At 44.5% G+C, this 21,981-nt stretch overlaps 1 protein-coding gene across 3 annotated transcripts in view; it reads left to right on the forward strand.

Moving 5' to 3' along the window:
- NELL1 (neural EGFL like 1) overlaps window positions 1-21,981 on the forward strand; it is an 843,611-nt gene that overhangs the window by 242,472 nt on the left and 579,158 nt on the right. For all 3 annotated transcript variants that reach the window (XM_044270977.1, XM_044270974.1, XM_044270976.1), the window contains exons 8-11: window positions 1,024-1,158; window positions 1,692-1,794; window positions 17,625-17,698; window positions 20,304-20,403. In XM_044270977.1, coding sequence (XP_044126912.1) covers window positions 1,024-1,158; window positions 1,692-1,794; window positions 17,625-17,698; window positions 20,304-20,403 — 412 coding nt within the window. The remainder of the gene's footprint in view (window positions 1-1,023; window positions 1,159-1,691; window positions 1,795-17,624; window positions 17,699-20,303; window positions 20,404-21,981) is intronic.

Here is a 21,981-nt window from a genome sequence, read left to right on the forward strand (position 1 = left end):
ACGAAATTGCAAAAGCAGAATTATTTTTTTTGTTTGCCATGAAAAATTAAATGCTAATCACAAAGGCTGGAAATGCTGACGTGAAGGTGGTTTGTTGAGTCTAGTGTTGTACTTGGGAAGCCTACTGTCACATTAAGGGGACGTCGGTAATGACGGCCATGTCCCTTCATCTAGGTTGTGCCTTGTTTTTTTTATCGTTATTGAACCTTCCCGCATTCCTTCTAAATTATCCCAGCCTTGAAGTGGCATTTAATATGTGTGTCCTTGCAATCTGGGAGGTATTGACATATTAATCATTTATCAATACGAGTTCCCGCCGGCAATTACGTGTATAAATGTTTCTATTCTGCAATGAGAACTTCATTTATTCTGCAGACAGAGGCTTCACCATCGCCCCCGATGTCCCCCGCCAATGGCCGCATTTTAATTTAGAATGAATCTCTTGGCTGAAACACCAGATCATGTTCTGATATTGATTTGCCGCTGATAAGTGATGGGGAAGATAAGCGTCTCCGGTCAGAGCAGGAACAGAGTAAAATGCAGCTGCTTCATACAGAAACAGCTCTGCCCTCCTCTCTGGGCGCCGGGGCCGCCCTCCCCCCTCTGGGCGCCGGGGCCGCCCTCCCCCCCTCTGGGCGCCCGGGGCCGCCCTCCCCCCCTCTGGGCGCCCGGGGCCGCCCTCCCCCCCTCTGGGCGCCCGGGGCCGCCCTCCCCCCCTCTGGGCGCCCGGGGCCGCCCTCCCCCCCTCTGGGCGCCCGGGGCCGCCCTTCCCCCCTCTGGGCGCCCGGGGCCGCCCTCCCCCCCCTCTGGGCGCCCGGGGCCGCCCTCCTCTGCCAGGTTTCCATCTTTTCTATAGGGGGCCACAGACAGGGCATTTCCATGTCTACATACAGGAGCTGGTGCCTAATCTTGGGGGCAATATATAGGTTACATCTATGTAATAATAGTATTATATGTATGTAATGTACTTATATGATGGCTCTTCATCAGTTTCTGTATTCTGTCATATTTCTATCTTTTCAGCTAAACTATGCGGAGACTAGACTAAGCCAACTGGAGAATTGTCATTGTGAGAAGACGTGTCAGGTCCAAGGTGTGATCTACAGGGACAGGGACTCCTGGGTAGATGACGACCACTGCAGGAACTGTACATGTAAGGTGAGCTGACCCCAGACTATGAAGTATCTGATCTTGTGGGTGCCTGAACCAGTCATGGCTCTGCTGAAATAGTCCATGTTTTATAGCTGCATTTTGCCCGTGCAGAGGGATATTAATATCCATTGTGTTCTACAATCCGCCCCTCCCCCCAAAACTGTGTGATTTGTAATAATTATATCCCTGAGAAACAGAGAATTTCCAGGAATTCAGCTTATCGACTGGGGTTTGGCGGCCCGCTGAATCTTTCTGAGATGAGAAATTGGTCGTTATTGAATGCTCAGCAATAAAATACAATGAAAGGAACTATAGGGAAAAGCACAAGAGTCCCAAACGTAGATATTAAAAAGCTTGTTCCAGAGATTACAGAAAGAGCATATAGTGCAGTACATGCCGCAACAATGTCTACTGCGAGAGGTTATTATAGCGGGCCCATAGGGAGCTAGTAGTCATGAAAGACTGTATGCACAGCATAGTGAGTGCTGCCCCCTGTAGGGTGAGCATTGTTTTATAATATGAATTTCTCTATTCTCTAGAATGGCGCTATTGAATGCAGACATATGTTGTGCTCCCCTGTCAACTGTTCTCCAGAATATTTACCGGTCCATGTTCCAGGTCAATGTTGCAAGATCTGTAGACGTAAGTTATCTTATTATTGTTTTTGTTTGCTTTTTTTTTGTGTTCCTCACTAAAAATGTTGCAGTATTGTAGCAGTTATATTCTTGTACATAGGAGGCAGTATTGTAGTAGTTATAGTTTAGTACATTGGAGCAGTATTATAGTAGTTATATTTATGTATATAAGAGGCAGTATTATAGTAGTTATATTCTTGTACATAGGAGGCAGTATTATAGTAGTTATATTCTTGTACATATGAGTAGTATTATAGTAGTTATATTCTTGTACATATGAGTAGTATTATAGTAGTTATATTCTTGTACATAGGAGGCAGTATTATAGTAGTTATATTCTTGTACATAGGAGCAGTATTATAGTAGTTATATTCTTGTACATAGGAGCAGTATTATAGTAGTTATATTCTTGTACATAGGAGCAGTATTATAGTAGTTATATTCTTGTACATAGGAGCAGTATTATAGTAGTTATATTCTTGTACATAGGAGCAGTATTATAGTAGTTATATTCTTGTACATAGCAGGCAGTATTATAGTAGTTATATTCTTGTACATAGAAGCAGTATTATAGTAGTTATATTCTTGTACATAGGAGGCAGTATTATAGTAGTGATAGCCTTGTACATAGGAGGCAGTATTAGGGTCCATTCACACGTCCGTTTTTTCTTTCCTGATCTGTTCCGTTTTTTGCGGAACAGATCAGGACCAGATCAGGACCCATTCATTTTCAATGAGTCCTGGAAAAAATCGGACAGCACAATGTGTGCTGTCCGTTTCCGTTGTTCCGTTCCGCATGTCCGTTTAAATATAAAACATGTCCTATTATGTTCCTGAAAAATCGGATCCTGGTACAATGCAAAGTCAATGGTTCCGCAAAAAACGGAAGACATTCGGATGTCATTCCGTATGTCTTCCGTTTTTTTGCGGAATCCGTTCCTGGAAACACATAGCAAATTTTTATTTTTTCAAAGAAATCCAAACAACTTTATTTGATTATTGAAATGTATACATGTTTCCGTTTTTTGCGGATCCGCAAAAAACGGATGACATACGGAAACATTTTCAGGAACAACGGATCCGCAAAAAACGGACCGAAATTCGGATTATAGAAAAATACTGACGTGTGAATGTAGCCTTATAGTAGTTATATTCTTGTACATATGAGTAGTATTATAGTAGTTATATTCTTGTACATAGGAAGCAGTATTATAGTAGTTATATTCTTGTACATAGGAGGCAGTATTATAGTAGTTATATTCTTGTACATAGGAGCAGTATTATAGCAGTATTATAGTAGTTATATTCTTGTACATAGGAGCAGTATTATAGTAGTTATATTCTTGTACATAGGAGGCAGTATTATAGTAGTTATATTCCTGTACATAGGAGCAGTATTATAGTAGTTATATTCTTGTACATAGGAGGCAGTATTATAGTAGTTATATTCTTGTACATAGGAGGCAGTATTATAATAGTTATATTCTTGTACATAGGAGCAGTATAATAGTAGTTATATTCTTGTACATAGGAGCAGTATTATAGTAGTTATATTCTTGTACATAGGAGCAGTATTATAGTAGTTATATTCTTGTACATAGGAGGCAGTATTATAGTAGTTATATTCTTGTACATAGGAGCAGTATTATAGTAGTTATATTCTTGTACATAGGAGCAGTATTATAGTAGTTATATTCTTGTACATAGGAGCAGTATTATAGTAGTTATATTCTTGTACATAGGAGGCAGTATTATAGTAGTTATATTCTTGTACATAGGAGGCAGTATTATAGTAGTTATATTCTTGTACATAGGAGGCAGTATTATAGTAGTTATATTCTTGTACATAGGAGCAGTATTATAGTAGTTATATTCTTGTACATAGGAGCAGATTATAGTAGTTATATTCTTGTACATAGGAGCAGTATTATAGTAGTTATATTCTTGTACATAGGAGCAGTATTATAGTAGTTATATTCTTGTACATAGGAGGCAGTATTATAGTAGTTATATTCTTGTACATAGGAGGAAGTATTATAGTAGTTACATTCTTGTACATAGGAGCAGTATTATAGTAGTTATATTCTTGTACATAGGAGCAGTATTATAGTAAGTTATATTCTTGTACATAGGAGCAGTATTATAGTAGTTATATTCTTGTACATAGGAGCAGTATTATAGTAGTTATATTCTTGTACATAGGAGCAGTATTATAGCAGTTATTATTCTTGTACATAGGAGCAGTATTATAGTAGTTATATTCTTGTACATAGGAGCAGTATTATAGTAGTTATATTCTTGTACATAGGAGCAGTATTATAGTAGTTATATTCTTGTACATAGGAGGCAGTATTATAGTAGTTATATTCTTGTACATAGGAGGCAGTATTATAGTAGTTATATTCTTGTACATAGGAGCAGTATTATAGTAGTTATATTCTTGTACATAGGAGGCAGTATTATAGTAGTTATATTCTTGTACATAGGAGCAGTATTATAGTAGTTATATTCTTGTACATAGGAGCAGTATTATAGTAGTTATATTCTTGTACATAGGAGCAGTATTATAGTAGTTATATTCTTGTACATAGGAGGCAGTATTATAGTAGTTATATTCTTGTACATAGGAGCAGTATTATAGTAGTTATATTCTTGTACATAGGAGGCAGTATTATAGTAGTTATATTCTTGTACATAGGAGCAGTATTATAGTAGTTATATTCTTGTACATAGGAGCAGTATTATAGTAGTTATATTCTTGTACATAGGAGGCAGTATTATAGTAGTTATATTCTTGTACATGGGAGGCAGTATTATAGTAGTTTTATTCCTGTACATAGGGAGCAGTATTATAGTAGTTATATTCTTGTACATAGGAGCAGTATTATAGTAGTTGTATTCTTGTACATAGGAGGCAGTATTATAGTAGTTGTATTCTTGTACATAGGAGCAGTATTATAGTAGTTATATTCTTGTACATCGGAGACAGTATTATAGTAGTTATATTCTTGTACATAGGAGCAGTATTATAGTAGTTATATTCTTGTACATAGGAGCAGTATTATAGTAGTTATATCTTGTACATAGGAGCAGTATTATAGTAGTTATATTCTTGTACATAGGAGGCAGTATTATAGTAGTTATATTCTTGTACATAGGAGGCAGTATTATAGTAGTTATATTCTTGTACATAGGAGGCAGTATTATAGTAGTTATATTCTTGTACATAGGAGCAGTATTATAGTAGTTATATTCTTGTACATAGGAGGCAGTATTATAGTAGTTATATTCTTGTACATAGGAGGCAGTATTATAGCAGTTATAGTCTTGTACATAGGAGGCAGTATTATAGCAGTTATAGTCTTGTACATAGGAGCAGTATTATAGTAGTTATATTCTTGTACATAGGAGACAGTATTATAGTAGTTATATTCTTGTACATAGGAGGCAGTATTATAGTAGTTATATTCTTGTACATAGGAGCAGTATTATTTTGTAGCTAAGTAATGTTTATGGCTTCTTTTATGGCAACATTAGGGTTGTCTTGATTTGTGGTTTAAATGGTAGACATTACAGATCGCTTATTGTTTTATGAAGCTAAAGGGAGAAATCAATATGTGGAAATTTCTGTACTTCCAGTTGTCCGGGTCTGTTCGTGTGACTGGGTACTTTACGCAGGATAGGTTTTACATGCTACACTCAATTTTCCACCCTCTGGGTCTTTACAGGAGATAGTGTTCTGCTTGTTTGATCATCCATCATCCGGATTTCTCTGCTTCGCAGGCTGCTTTGTATGTTGGACATTGTGTCGTCCATGATCCTTCCCTGAGGGCTTCACGGACACGATTACATGTTGTAGATTCATATTCAGCCATTCCTTTTGTAATTTGGAGGATTGTTATAGTCAGGGCTGATGATATTGGATTGAACTGTTGATGGTCCATCATACTATTCTTATGTGTGCATCATTAAAGGGGTATTCTGGCTAGATTGAGTATCCCCTATTCACAGGATAAGGGGATAATTATTAGATTGGTAGGCGCCCGACCAATCTGGGACCCCCCATGATCACGAGAACAGGGTCTGGAATGAGTGTGGCCGCTCCATTCATTTCTATAGGAATTCCGAAGATAGCCGCGTAAGGCACTCCACTGTCTCCAGAACCCCCCATGGAAATGAATGGTGTGGCCATTCACATGTGCAGCCGGCCACTCCATTCATTTACGGGGGGGGCTGAACTGGGTACAGGGCCCTCTTTCTCATGATGGGTAGGGGTCCCAGCAGTAGGACCCCAACAATCTAATAGTTATGTCCTATCCTGGGGATAACTTCATCTAACTGGAATACACCTGTAAGTGTTCCTGTTCAGAGATGGGTGATAACCGATATAGGTTAATGGTGTGTAAATTGGCAGCTCATTATTCCAGAAAATAGGAAAGCCGTTGACAACCCATGTAGGGAGTAATACTGGCAGTGATTCAGGGGTTTTGGAAAGTTTTTTGTATCTTTTTATATTGGCGTATATTGGTTTTAACCGATCATTCAGGAGCATAGAAGACAACAACCCATATGGGGGTCCAGTAGCAGTAACGTTTTCCGGTGTGGTATTTTCCCATGTGATATTTTCCCCTCAGTTCTGTATTTTTTTCTACCTACTGTATTTTTTTTTTTTTTATCCCTCTGGCGAATTTCTGCCCGCTCAGCAGCATTAAATTCCCCATGACATTCCCGCATGAATGAACCTGCAAATAAAATGATCCAGTAATTGTATAAACGTATCGCAGACCTCGATATATAATAATAGTTTTTTTTATGGTCTGTGAAAATTAAAGCGGCGAGAATTTGTTAAGTAAGTTATTTTAAAAAATATCAGCTGAAATTGGCGAGAAATTGTCTGAGAAGCGAGCCGCACCTTCCTGTATACGAGACTGGGAGCACATTAACCTTTAAAGGGGGTTTTCCATAATTTCCATGAATTAATCTAAAAGAAGAATTTGGCTGCAGGAGCCTCTGCCACGGTGCGGATTCCAGAGGGGGCGGCAATGAGGCGCTTTAGATATGTGATAAATGTTTATATGGTTCAATAAGATTTTATTGTCTTTATATTCATAAAAGAAACATCACAAATTGCAGTATAGAAACCACACATACAGTTACAGTGCGTCATGCAGTCGCTGATAAATGTATATAATACAAATACCCCTTTATTGCCATTGGGTCCGGGCCTCGTACATATCAGGGAGTAGCAGATGTCATCTTAAGGTTGACGGGGAGAACTCTGAGACTGGCGTCGTACGTTTATCACACATGACAGTCGCTCCCGACCCGATATCTTAGCGGAACGTCAATGTTAGGCATATTCCAGTAGTAAAATGAGATTAAAGGATATTTCTTTCCAGGGATTATCTGGATATAATGAACCCAACAGACACACAGGAAAGGGGTGACACAAAATCATGCAAAAAAGAAAAGTATACCTGTAGGAAATAATTGAAAGGTAGCGTTATTCGGCGTAATTCATAGGGTGCAAGGGTCATTGGATTGAGTTTCCATTGCCATCCTGAAGGAGGAGCTGCTGGCATTTTACAAATGTCTATTGCTATCTATGGGCGCTAAAAGAAAAACAACTTTACAATAGTTTTATATGTTGTATGCAGCTCCTATGCAAACCTGTGAGTCCTCATGGTTTCTGACTAACCCTATGTTGACTTATTCTCTGCAGTCATCTTTTTGGCTAGCCCTGCTCCTTAGATATTGAGCATTTTGACCACTGTGCCTGGGATAGGGAAGAAAGCCACTACCAGACACTCCTGGCAGCAACTTACCTCCCCATGATAAAAAAGGGTTGGTCATGTGCGATTCCAATTGGCCAATCCTTATGTACAATAGTATCTGCCATGGGGGCTAAAGTCAGAAGTCCCCCAAAGGCGTTAGATTGTTGGGCAGTCCTGCCAAAATTATCAGGTTTGAGGGGCCTTTATCTAGTGTGTGTCTGGCCAGCCTGACTCTTCTCCATCCGTCGCCTCTTGTTCTGTCTGTAGATTATCAAGACGCATGGCGCCAGGATTAGACCACATGCAGGGTTTGTGTGTAGTCTGTACCATGGAGGCACGCTGGTCTGCATAAGAGCCATGAACACGAAACACTAAGGGTAGGTTTGCAAAAATGTAGACAGGAAATGGTTAGAAAATATTTGCTAAATATACTTGTCTTTTAAGGCTACTTTTACACTCGTGTTTTGGGCGGATCAGTCATGGATCTGCAAAAACGGATCTGTTACAATAATACAACCGCATGCATCCGTCATGGACGGATCCGTTTGTATTATCTGTAACATAACCAAGTCGGATCCGTCATGAACTCCATTGAGTCAGTTTTCTATTGTGCCAGAGACGGATGACTTACATTGTGTGCTAGGACGGTTATCAGTTTCATCAAGCGGACAGCAAGACGCTGCAGGCGGCCTCCAGAGCGGAATGGAGACTGATCGGAGGCAAACTGATGCATTTGGAGCGGATACTTTTCCATTCAGAATGCATTAGGGCAAAACTGATTCGTTTTGGACCGCCGAGCCCTGAACCGATCTCACAAATGGAAAGCCAAGACGCGAGTGTGAAGGACTTTGATGCAATTGCCTATATGCTTCAGTTTAATTCTCTCCCTGCTATTTTAAGGTCTATATTGTTTGGTTCCAAATGTCAAGAATGAATGTATTCGTGTACCGAACAGGGAGGCTGAAATTATGTTTGTATGTGGGATGGAAAGTACTTTTCTGAAAGTGTTAAAAGTTGTAAATGTTCTGGCCAGCAGACAATTGAGCTGTGTGTATTCTGAAAGTGTTAAAAGTTGTAAATGTTCTGGCCAGCAGACAATTGAGCCGTGTGTATTGTTAAAACTCAATTATCTAGCCGGGCCCAGAGGAGGAGTTTTATGCTGCATAAATTGTGAGTTCTGTGCGCCAGTAAAGTTAGTCTCGTGTTTCCAGCATTAAGTTGACTCGTGTGGATTATTCGGCGATTCCAGGGATATTCCTACTCGTGGAATATTGGGTGACTTTCTTTCATGGGAAGAAGGGAATGCTTGACGGGGATATTTTCTACGACCGTCACAACTGGTTGGCAGCAGCGGGATTTTCCCTTCTACTTTCCTTTACACCAGGATTCCAAGCAGACACTGGGAACAGTGAATGGAAGGCTGGTACACCCTGCTTAGAAGAAATACACTGAAAGAACTACTGGAAGTCCGTGGAAGGATTGCTAGCAACAAAACCAAGCGGGTCATTATAGCAGAATTAATGGAGCTAGACCAGGAGAACTTGGTTGCAGCAACGCCAGCAGTACAAGAGATGGGGACACCAGTGATTCAGGAGGAGGAATCACCAGCCAACAAGGCAATGAGAGAGAAGCTAGCATGGTTCGGTCCGAACCCAACGGCGGATGTGGTGCTGAAAGTGATGAACCTGTTAGCGGAGGAGGCTAAACAAATAAGAGACGCAGAGCTACAGCTAAAACTGGCAGCAGTCCAACAAGCAGCCGCACATTCTCCAAACAGTGAGGACAGTACAGCAGACACAAGGAAGATTCCGTTTAGCGCTTTTAAAGCTTTTGATGAAAAAGACTGTGAAATTGATAATTACCTGGCAGATTTTGAGCGACAATGTAACCTGCACCGAATAGATAGAGGAGAGTGGGTCGCAATATTGTCAGGCAAACTGTCAGGCAAAGCTTCTGATGCTTTCCGGACCGTGCCAGAGCAGGAGATCCATAGCTACGCCAGGGTTAAAGAAGTGCTCCTGGCTCGTTATGCAGTAACCCCGGAGTCCTACCGACAAAAGTTCAGGGACTCACGCAAAACCACGAAAGACTCTTACGTGGAATGGGCATGCCAGTTATCCCTGTCGGCCTCTAACTGGGTCAACAGCAGCCAGGCCACCACCGCAGAGGACATTTTGCAACTAATGCTCCTGGAACAATTTTACGAGCACATCCAGACGGATGTCAAAGACTGGGTGAGAGATCGCCGGCCCATGACTCTACCAGAGGCCGCTAAGTTGGCGGATGAATATGCGGATACTCGCAAGACGAACCCGGTCACACCACGGGTACAACCTCCACGACCAACGGTGCCCTCATACCCACCCGCCGCTAGATACCAACCTCCTAACAGACCGGTGACATCTAGCCCTCGCTATCCACGCCAGGAGGGCAATGAACAACGCTGCTTCCGGTGCAAACAGCTGGGTCACTACAAGCAGAATTGCCCCATGGACAACAACACCAGGTCAAATTGGTCTCGACCTGGGTACCGCCCCCCAGCAGCAGCCCATTGTGTAGACTCGGCTTGGGATCCCCAGGAACTGGGTCAGGAAGAACCATTGGGCACCCTTTACGAAGCCCTCATGGTACAATCTGTTATTACGGACAACAGGAAACACCATTGTCAGCTGGTCATGGTTAATGGAAAAACCGCCCGGGGATTAAGAGACAGTGGGGCAACCATCACGTTGGTACAAAGACACCTTATTAAGGCATCAGAGAAACCGGGCAAATCAATTGCTGTGAGAGTGGCAGGGGGGGCAGTATACCGTATCCCTACTGCACAGGTACACCTAGACTGGGGGGCGGGAGCTGGCATTGTTCATGTGGGCGTCATGAAAGACTTACCTTCTGAAGTCATCTTGGGCAACGACATTGGCCCCCTGACTTCGGCGTTCGCCTCTACCCCCGCTCAGGAGGCCCACGCAGTAACCACCAGAGCACAAAGTCGCGCTGCCGAGAGCCATCCACTTCCTACTGAGACCCAGGTAAGCCAACCCAACCTACCCTTGACTGTAGAACCCCTACCCTGGGACACCCCAGAGGACTTTGGGCGGGAGGTGACCGGAGACCCTTCCCTCAGAAAGTATCGAGAGAAAGCCAGGAGGGGCCAAGGGGGATTAGAGAAGGAGCAATTTATCTGGGAGAACGGCCGCTTGTACAGGCTCACTGAGACCCGGGGTAATGCACCAGGGCCTAAGCAAAAACGCCAGCTGGTAGTTCCCCGGAAATACCGGCAGGAGTTATTGAGGATTGGGCACGACGTACCCTTGGCAGGCCATTTGGGAATACGCAAGACAGGGTATCGGGTAACTCAGAACTTTTTCTGGCCTGGGGTATCTGACGACGTCAGGGCGTATTGTCAAACGTGCGAGGTATGCCAACGTATAGGTAAAAAGGGAGACCACCCAAAGGCTAAACTAGTTTCCATGCCCATTATTGAAGAACCGTTCACAAGGGTAGCCGTGGACATTATAGGGCCCCTGGCCCAACCTAGCCGTTCCGGCAAGCGGTATATACTCACCATAGTAGACTACGCCACCCGTTACCCCGAAGCGGTAGCTCTCTCTAACATACAGGCTGAGACCGTAGCAGAGGCCCTAGTTAAAGTATTTTCCCGAGTAGGCTTTCCCAAGGAGGTTCTGTCCGACCAAGGTACCCAATTCACGGCCGAGGTAACCCAGCAGATATGGAAAACCTGTGGAGTTAAATCCCTGACTAGCTCCCCATACCATCCCCAGACTAACGGCCTGTGCGAGCGCTTCAACGGAACGCTAAAGCAAATGTTGAAGTCGTTCACGGGGGCATACAAGGATTGGGAGCGATTCCTGCCACACCTTCTCTTTGCCTACCGAGAGGTGCCGCAGGAATCGACCGGATTCTCACCCTTCGAACTTCTCTATGGGAGGCGGGTGAGGGGGCCCTTAGATCTCATCAAGGATCACTGGGAGGGGCAGACAGAGATTGAGGGGACCCCGGTTGTACCTTATGTCCTGGAGCTGAGGGACCGCATGGAGGAATTAGCCCAGACAGTGCGAGAGAACCTCCGGGCGGCCCAGCAGCGCCACAAGGTATGGTATGACCGACGGGCTAGGCAGCGGAGCTTTCAGATAGGCCAAAAGGTCATGGTATTAAGACCGGTCCGAACAGACAAGCTCCAGGCCGCCTGGCAGGGCCCCTATAAAGTTATAGGACAGATATGCGACACGACCTACACGATAGCCAGCTGCGAGGATGAAGATGTGAAACGAACCTTTCACATCAACATGCTCAAGGCCTATCAGGAACGGGCAGAGGAGGTAGTCGCTATCTGTGCACCAGCAGGAGAAGACACAGAGACCCTACCCCTTCCCAACCTATTGGGCAGTAACGACGGGATGACCCAGATAAAGAAAGTCCAGCTAGGTGAACAGCTGGAGCCGCAAGAGCGGGCTCAAGCTGTCCGCTTACTAGAAACAAAACAGGCCACATTCTCTCAGGAGCCTGGATACACACTCCTAGCCATACACAAGGTAGAGACTCCAGGACAGGCACCCCTGAGACAGCCCCCTTACCGTATCCCCGAAGCAGTCCGGCAAGGGATGCGGAAGGAAATAGATGAGATGCTTCGGCTAGGCGTAATTGAGCCCTCAGAAAGTCCTTGGGCCTCGCCGGTAGTCTTAGTGCCAAAGAAGGATGGGACAACCCGCTTCTGTGTAGATTACCGGCGCCTCAACGACAAGACAGTTACGGACGCCTATCCGATGCCACGGATGGACGAGCTGCTTGACCGTATCTCTGCAGGGAAGTATCTGACCACAATAGACCTATGCAAGGGATATTGGCAGATTCCCCTAGCAGAAGATGCCATACCCAAGTCGGCCTTCATCACCCCGTTCGGCCTATACCAATTCCGGGTTATGCCGTTCGGGATGAAGAACGCCCCGGCCACCTTCCAACGGATGGTGGATCAGTTACTTGGGGGTCTCCAGAGCTTTGCATGCGCTTACCTGGATGACATCGCCATCCATAGCGATACTTGGGAGGCGCACCTAGAGCACATAGGGGTAGTATTAGATAGGATCAAGGGGGCCGGGCTGACCCTGAAACCCGACAAATGTCACTTGGGTATGGCGGAGGTACAATATTTGGGCCACCGAGTAGGATGTGGTAAGCAACGGCCGGAGCCGGCTAAGATCGAGGCTGTTGCCAATTGGCCCACTCCCCACACCAAGACACAAGTCATGGCTTTCTTAGGCACAGCCGGCTATTACAGACGCTTTGTACCCGACTATAGCGCCCTGGCCAAACCCCTGACCGACTTGACCAAAAAGAAGCTACCCCGACAAGTCCTGTGGTCCCCGGAATGCGAGGTGGCTTTCCAAGCACTAAAGACTGCTCTGGTTAATGCTCCGGTGTTGGTTACCCCAGATCCTAACAAAAGATTTATTGTCCACACAGACGCTTCAATGTTTGGACTGGGGGCAGTACTGAGCCAGATCGGGGAGGATGGAGGTGAGCACCCGGTGGCATACCTGAGTCGGAAGCTGTTGCCAAGGGAAGTCAGCTATGCCACCATTGAAAAAGAGTGTTTGGCCTTGGTGTGGGCACTCAAAAAGCTCACACCTTACCTTTATGGCCGGGCGTTCACTCTCATCACCGATCACAACCCCTTGGTGTGGCTTAACCGGGTTTCAGGGGACAACGCCCGTTTGCTACGCTGGAGCTTGGCCTTACAGCCCTATGACTTTACGATTCATTATCGCCCAGGCAAGCAAAACGGGAATGCCGATGGATTGTCACGCCAAACGGATTTAACCTCGGACTAAAAGCTCTGAACCCGTCAACCCTACTGGACCAGGAAAGGTCCAACCGAGTTGCCGGAGCAGGGAGAAAAAGGGGGGCCATTGTGAAGGACTTTGATGCAATTGCCTATATGCTTCAGTTTAATTCTCTCCCTGCTATTTTAAGGTCTATATTGTTTGGTTCCAAATGTCAAGAATGAATGTATTCGTGTACCGAACAGGGAGGCTGAAATTATGTTTGTATGTGGGATGGAAAGTACTTTTCTGAAAGTGTTAAAAGTTGTAAATGTTCTGGCCAGCAGACAATTGAGCTGTGTGTATTCTGAAAGTGTTAAAAGTTGTAAATGTTCTGGCCAGCAGACAATTGAGCCGTGTGTATTGTTAAAACTCAATTATCTAGCCGGGCCCAGAGGAGGAGTTTTATGCTGCATAAATTGTGAGTTCTGTGCGCCAGTAAAGTTAGTCTCGTGTTTCCAGCATTAAGTTGACTCGTGTGGATTATTCGGCGATTCCAGGGATATTCCTACTCGTGGAATATTGGGTGACTTTCTTTCATGGGAAGAAGGGAATGCTTGACGGGGATATTTTCTACGACCGTCACAGCGAGTGTGAAAGTAGCCTTGGGCTACTTTCACACCTGCGTTAGGTGAGGATCCGTCTGGTATCTGCACAGACGGATCCACACCGATAATGCAAACGCTTGTATCCGTTTATAACGGATCCGTTTGCATTATTCATTTAAAAAAACGGATCCGTCTTCACTTACATTGAAGGTAAATGGGCGACTGATCCGTTTTCAATTGCACCATATTGTGTCAGTGAAAAATGGATCCGTCCCCATTGACTTACATTGTAAGTCAGGACGGATCCGTTTGGCTCCGCATCGTCAGACGGTCACCAAAACGCTTCAAGCTGCATTTTAGTGACCGTCTAAAAAATGCAACGGAGACCAAGAGCAGCCAAACGGATCCTTATCCATTCAGAATGCACTGGGGCTGAACTGATCCATTTTAGGCCGCTTGTGAGAGCCCTGAAACGGATCTCACAAGCGGACCCAGAAACGCCAGTGTTTCATAGCTGATTGTTGAATTTGTTTAAAAATATCTTTGGTTATAGACCTGGGACCCACACCAGTGGTATTTTCAAAGCACTGAATAGATCCATTGATTGAAGATCAGAACCTAAGGGACATTTCCAGAAACCCATCTAATTGGTGTCATTCATGGCTCCAAAGATACAATAATTTCATAAATAATATAAAACTACACATAACACAAAATCCAATAGAGGCAGAATAGACGGGAAGCACAACCTCTATAGAGAAATGTTTGGGCCAAAATAGTCTTGGACAATTAAGTCCCGCTCCAAATGATTGCATTATGGCTCGTATGCTCATTCTTGACCCTGGAAGATCGTCCATAAAGAACAGTTGAATGATGTCTGATTTCCAGCCATGGTCTTGAAGATTGTGTCCTCTTAATATTGCAGTAATGCCTCTTTATGAGGTGAGCTCTGACAGTGCCCAAGGGCTCATCCTGGGAGCAAGATTTGATTGACATATTGTGCGCCATAAACCACATATAATCATTTGGCTCTTACAACACGGGGTGGGAGTTCTGAGCATTAATGAGGGATTTAGAAACCCTTGAAGGAATACACCAAGGATGTGCTTACAAATAAGGAATGTCTTGGGTTTTGCCTCTGGTTTTGAGACCATGAAAAAGAAGCCCCCTTAATTAGTTTTCAGTCATACCTAATGCTGTCCTACATGAACAACCCCTTTTTTTAAGAAGGAGGCCACCCTAGCCATGAGTTCACCATCCAGTGTCTGGTTTTTAGAACCGCCCACAGGATCGGCAGAAGTCGCAATCGGCTACTGTTGCATGGTGCCCATTTAAAGTAATTGGTGGACATCTAATGCAGCGACCGGCAGGGTAGAGACAATGGGGGTGCTATGCTGTTTCCCTAAATCAGACACGGCATAGATTGTTGTGCTATGCTCTTTCCCTAAATCAGACACGGCATAGATTGTTGTGCTATGCTCTTTCCCTAAATCAGACACGGCATAGATTGTTGTGCTATGCTCTTTCCCTAACTCAGACACGGCATAGATTGTTGTGCTATGCTGTTTCCCTAACTCAGACACGGCATAGATTGTTGTGCTATGCTGTTTCCCTAACTCGGACACGGCATAGATTGTTGTGCTATGCTGTTTTCCTAACTCAGACACGGCATAGATTGTTGTGCTATGCTCTTTCCCTAAATCAGACACGGCATAGATTGTTGTGCTATGCTCTTTCCCTAACTCAGACACGGCATAGATTGTTGTGTTATGCTGTTTCCCTAACTCAGACACGGCATAGATTGTTGTGCTATGCTCTTTCCCTAAATCAGACACGGCATAGATTGTTGTGCTATGCTGTTTCCCTAAATCAGACACGGCATAGATTGTTGTGCTATGCTGTTTCCCTAAATCAGACACGGCATAGATTGTTGTGCTACGCTGTTTCCCTAAATCAGACACGGCATAGATTGTTGTGCTATGCTGTTTTCCTAACTCAGACACGGCATAGATTGTTGTGCTATGCTGTTTCCCTAAATCAGACACGGCATAGATTGTTGTGCTATGCTGTTTCCCTAAATCAGACACGGCATAGATTGTTGTGCTATGCTCTTTCCCTAACTCAGACACGGCATAGATTGTTGTGCTATGCTGTTTCCCTAAATCAGACACGGCATAGATTGTTGTGCTATGCTGTTTCCCTAACTCAGACACAGCATAGATTGTTGTGCTACGCTGTTTCCCTAAATCAGACACGGTATAGATTGTTGTGCTACGCTGTTTCAGTAAGCTCTCGCGCTTCTGTTTTCCGGCCGGGAGGTGTTCGGAACGGTGTCCCATCTCGCCTTAGTAACGGTGAGTTGAGACACCCCTTTAAGAATATTGTATTAACTGTTTGGCAATAATAAACCCTTTGCAGTAATACTCTGGGGTGCTCCACTAATACATGGTCGTTTTGACTCCCTCCTCTATAGCTTCCAAAGGCCAATAGGAAATTTTAACTGTGGATACTTTGATGGGACATTGCAATACTTTCCCACATAGGGTCTAGGAAACATGGCACAATTTAATTGAAAGGTTTGCAGTGGACCTGTAGGAATAAAGGGAAGGCTCACAAGGACCACCACTCCCATCCTCTACATTTTTCACAAACCATGAAGGGTCTACATTACCTCTTGATTTCACTAGAAGCATACTGCTTGGAGATATGGATCACTTTGATGGTGCAGAGGCACTAGGCATAGTGTTGGAGTGCTGTGGCCCCTCCATTATAGCAGTTGGTGACGTCCACTGCATGGACCTCCTTTTTTATGTTTCTGTCTATCTCCCCTAAAGCGGTGAGACATTTGCGATGCTTCCTGGGACATTTATGCAAACATTTATCTCCTTTCCATGTCATTCTCCTTAGGTAAAGTCAGGAAGCTCCAGATGCTTCCTGGGAAATGCATGCCAACACCTCACCTTCAAAAGGGCAGTCTACTTTCCAGTAGTCTTTATGGCTGCTCTGTAGTTCCAGATTCATCATGAGGTGGCCTATCTTCAGTCATCTTTTTACTTTTTCAAGCAGTGTTTTTTGTACAAGGTACTAGATGACTACTACTACTATGGTCCCCAGACTGTGGTTCAGCAGCTGTTGTAAAACCACAACTCTCAGTATGCCCTGACAGCCAGAGGCATGCAGGGAGTTGTAGTTTGCTCCAGTCGGAGAGCTACAGGTTGGGGACCACCGTAGTGGAACATGGTTGTGTTGTCCTATTAGTCGATGATTCAAGGAGAGCTCAAACAAGGGTCTTGGTGCCAGGAACTTTTCGTTACATGGGTTTTCATGAAGTTCACCATCCTACTCAGTCCTATAGGTTATGTGTATGGTTATTGGAGCCAGTGAATCGGTAGGTGGTCCTGTGTGCCCTGGATCATGGTGTTAAAAGCTTTTCCTTTCTGACAAGGTTGGTCATTTTCCTACAGCTCTTTGGATTTGGTCTCTCCTTGGAGGCACCAAGTTAAATTACTCATTTCTGGCAGTCTAGTTGTGAAGAGGAAGTTTTCATAGGTGTAGAAAGAATAGTATAAAAAGAAAAGCTTTAATAATGTAAAGTTATAATCAGATCCAATGGGTGTGCAAAAACCAACAACCCAAATATGTCTCATGTCATGTTGTATCTTCTCTGCTCTACAGCCAAATGCATTCATGGTGGGAAAGTCCTGGCAGAAGGTCAGAAGATCCTGACTACGACCTGCAAAGAATGTAAAGTGAGTGAAACTCGTTATGGTTCATCTTGGGCCGGTGTGTTGTCTGCGTCTGTAGACCTGGTTAAAGGAGCCCTCTGGGTAGAAACAGATGCAGATGTCTGAGGGGGTGGAGCATGACTAAGTATAATTCTCTGTTTTACTGTCCTTTCAATCCCTGTATCATGCCCCACCCCCTCAGACCAACGCGCATGCTCAAGTTTATAAGGTTTTCTTGGAGTGATTCTTTAAAGGTCTTCAAGATCTCTTAACTGGATGAGGGGTAGATTTAAAGGGGAACTCATTTTTGGGAATAGTGTCTACCATTTTCAGCCTCTACAAATTTAGATTAATCTGGGGGAGGGGGTGTCACCAACACTAATATTGGGTACAACTTCCATCAGGAAGTGATTTATTATTGGAGCTGTCACTGTTCTGCCCCATTACCTGTTACTACTCACTGACACTCTATATAGGAAGGTCTATCGGTGTCTTCAGGACTGTCTAGGTTCTTCTCCAGGAATCGTTCAGTATTGGTCATCAACCCATGGCTCTCCAGCTGTTGGCTAACCACAGCTCCCAGCATGCACTGACCATCTGAGATGCTGGGAGCTATAGTTGGGTTGGAGGTCCCTTGCATAGAGTCCCTTCATCTTCAGCATTTCTTATATTCTGGTGCAGATTTTATTGACACAACTTTTTAGAAACCTGTGAAGAAAATACTTGTCACTCTATGAATTTACAGAATATTAATTGCCTAAAATAAAGACTCCTGGTAACATTTTCATGACGGCCTCATTATATATTAATGGAATTGTTTCTTCTGCGGTCCTCTCCTTCCCTCGGCTGCTCCTTGGTTAACGTCTTGAAATGCATTGTAATTAACCTTCATGTTTGGTTTTCGGTGATTCGATGTCACCGCTGCTCAGATGGAGATGGTGCTTTCAAAGGCTCATCAGAATCTGCATAAATCTCATTGAAATTTTTCTTGTCTTGGAAATTTTACACAGAATTAAAAAGAGACGGCCATAGATCATTGGCAGGGTTTTATTAGACATTGTGGGGGATGGTCTTTAATGAGGCTCCACAGGGGACTATACATAGGAGGTGTAATTCAAGGGATTCCTACCAGTGAGGTAGTGTAGAAAACTGCAGTGGGGCCCAGGAGGATGGAGGGCCCAACTCAGGCTAGCCCTATCGTTATCTCCTATTGGTTGAGCGGTCATTCCACAATGAACACAATATTAGTAGTTAATTGAATTGGAAGCAGTGCTTGGGCCACGCCGTCCGCCTCTCCATCTACCTAGCTTTTGCTTTGGGCCTCATTTTGACTTTTACTATGTCCCCCCTAATAGCTTTGTGCCACATCAGCACATCAATATCCCCCCCCCCCCCCCCACATCAGTAGTTATGGATTGCAGCATGTTTTGCATGATTATCAATGCCTCGTGCCTGCCGTCCATATCAGCCCCCCTCCATGTCCTGGTGGTCTAGTGGTCAGCACCTTTCAGTAACTACATACATTGGGTGCACAATTCTTTCTTGTCCTGATGGTTTGCTACAATGTGTCAGATCAGGGAAAATATATCAGTCTGGACACCAGTCTCTTTAGTTTAGTTTAGAGCATTGTCTAGACCAGGCATCCTCAAACTGCGGCCCTCCAGCTGTTGCAAAACTACAACTCCCAGCATGCCCGAACAGCCTACAGGTACCAGCCTACAGCAGGGCATTGTGGGAGTTGTAGTTTTACAACAGCTGGAGGCCCGCAGTTTAGGGATGCCTGGTCTAGGCTGAATGCACAGATTTGCTACCGTTGAATTTAAAGGGATTATCCATGAAAAGATCTGCAGGGATCCGACACCCTGGACGCCCCTCCTTCCCGGCCCCGCTGACCTGCTGAGAGCACTGTGGCCTTTTCCTAGGCCAGTGACGTCACCATACATCAGTCATGTGGCTTCATTGCAGCTCAAGTTAACAGGCTGGGGTGCAGTACCAGGCACAGCCACTATACAGTGTACGGCGCTGTGACGGGAGGCCACCACACTCGCCAGAGCGCCATTGAGCAGCGCGGGTTCCTGAAACAGTCGATTGGTGGAAGTGTCGGCACTCAGACCCCTGACGACGTGATGATGACCTATCCCGAGCATTGGTCATCATTATCTTTTCCAGGATAACCCATTTAAACGAGAGTTATTCACTGACAGCAAGCAAAGTGCAATTATAGCAAACTGTAAACTATGAGAAGTATTGAAGGGGTTGTTATGGATTAGAAAAACATGGCTGCTTTCTTCCACAAATAGCTCCACACCTCTCCACAGGTCATGCCTGGTAATGCAGCTGAACTGAATGACTCTGAGCTTTAATACCACCTGTGGTCAGAAGTGGCGCTGTTTTTGGAGAAAGTTGCAGAACTGATCCTATACAGTGAGTAATCCATAAGACCAGACACCACTTTTGCTGGCATTTCACTATTGAGCTCTTCTTGGCTGTGATTATTTTCTCTACTGGTTAGGAGTCCGCTCCCGTAGTGAATGGCAGCGATGTCGATTAAAGACTGTGTGACCTTTCCGTCTTGTCACAATGTGCCGCACGCAGCTCTTTTAATACTGATAATACTATTTGCTTACAGAATGGAGCTTTGCAGAAGGTAACAGAGCCGTGTCCGCCATTGAACTGCACAGAAGAGGATCGAATTCTTCCGGAGAACGAGTGCTGCTTTGTTTGCCGAGGTGAGGAGTTTTTCAGAAACGTCTCTTCTTCTTTTTTATTTTTTATATTTTGTTCTGGCCGGGTTTGTCTCTAGACAATGAAAGAGCCAAGCGTCCGCTTACTCCTATAGCTCTGACTCCCCGAGATTGGTCTCTGTAGGATTTTTGAATAATCTGAAATGTATCTCCAGTGGTAACGTCTTTGTTCCTCCTGATGAGCTCATTGTCTCTTCCGTCAATATTTTTTTGGGGGGGAAGTAACATTTTAGGGCAACTTTTATACAGTAAAATAATATTGTTTGATCTGTGTAGTAAATATCCTTTGTGCATGAATTTGTCCTAAACCTTGGGGCTGGAAGAGAGTGTTATGGCCATCGGTAACGTTGCCACTGAAAACCAGAAGAGTCCACAGACGAGCGTAGCGCTGTTACTGGAAAAAAGCCAGACCTCTAGTTATCAACCTCTAAAAAGACTTGGATTTACTGGTGACCCCCCCAGCAGGACATGAATGAGTTAATAGCAATTAACACCATAAATCAGTAAAGATTAATCTACATAATCGTGTATACAGCTCTCCAATTATCACCTTCTCTGGAGGTGGCTGTATACATTGAATCTCAGCCTCCCGGCAGGATGTGGCGCCGGTCTAACGTGTAAGCTGATGTTTGACTTTCTCCAACTATAGATGTCAGGGGGAAAGGCAGATCGGGCATGTTGAATTTCAACATTGTTCGATCCTTTTGTTTTTAAGGAAGGTCAACTGACAGGTCTGTCAGCAGCTCACCCCCTTGTGTCCGTTGAAAACGTATACGTATTCCGCCATATCTGAGCTTGTATGTGTAGAGGGGCTGTAGCGTAGCCATGGGCAGAGAGCTCATCTAACCGGCAATAGGTTGAAAAACCTTTGTACAAGCTATTAAAGGAGACCTACTGTGAAGAACCCAGATCTGTAACATCACTGAATGTGAAAGCAAAAGAATGGGTACATTCCACTTTAGGAAATCTTCACCATCCCAAAATTCAGTTTCGATTGCTGGCAAGATGAACGTTGCTTTGAGTTATATACAGTGCTGACTCTTCTAGGAAAGTTCTTGCAATCAGTCCTGCTGTATAGAACTGGAAAGCAAAAGGTATCCACCTGCCGTACTGGATCACGTAAAGAGGTTGCATGCTCCGATGCTCTCCTTTGCCCTGTGCTGAATCTCGCAGGGAAAAGGCCTTTTTTTTTATTTTATAGATCTGGTGACATACCGGGCTCTCCTTGGGTAAAGCTAGACAGATGCTTCCACCTAGCACTGAGCCCGGTGACATCGCCGGAACTAATGGGCGGAATTGATCTAATGGCCGGCCATATCCCCATTTTCACGCAGGCAGCCCCCCTGTATGAGCATCGGAGCATTTCATACCCCGATGCTCTCCTTTGCAAAGGCGGTTTCTGGAGATCTGGTGATGTACCGGGCTCTCCATGTGGAAAGCCTCTGCCTAGCAGTGTAAAAATTATAATCAAGCTGCTCTTGGCCTGCGCGATACAGTGAAGGGCAAGGGAGGGCATTGGGGCATGAAATGCTCAGATGGTCATGTCAGAAGGTTGAGTAGGTG

The sequence above is a fragment of the Bufo gargarizans genome, chromosome 10 (genome assembly GCF_014858855.1).
Source record: "Bufo gargarizans isolate SCDJY-AF-19 chromosome 10, ASM1485885v1, whole genome shotgun sequence".
In the NCBI taxonomy this organism is placed as follows: Eukaryota; Metazoa; Chordata; class Amphibia; order Anura; family Bufonidae; genus Bufo; species Bufo gargarizans.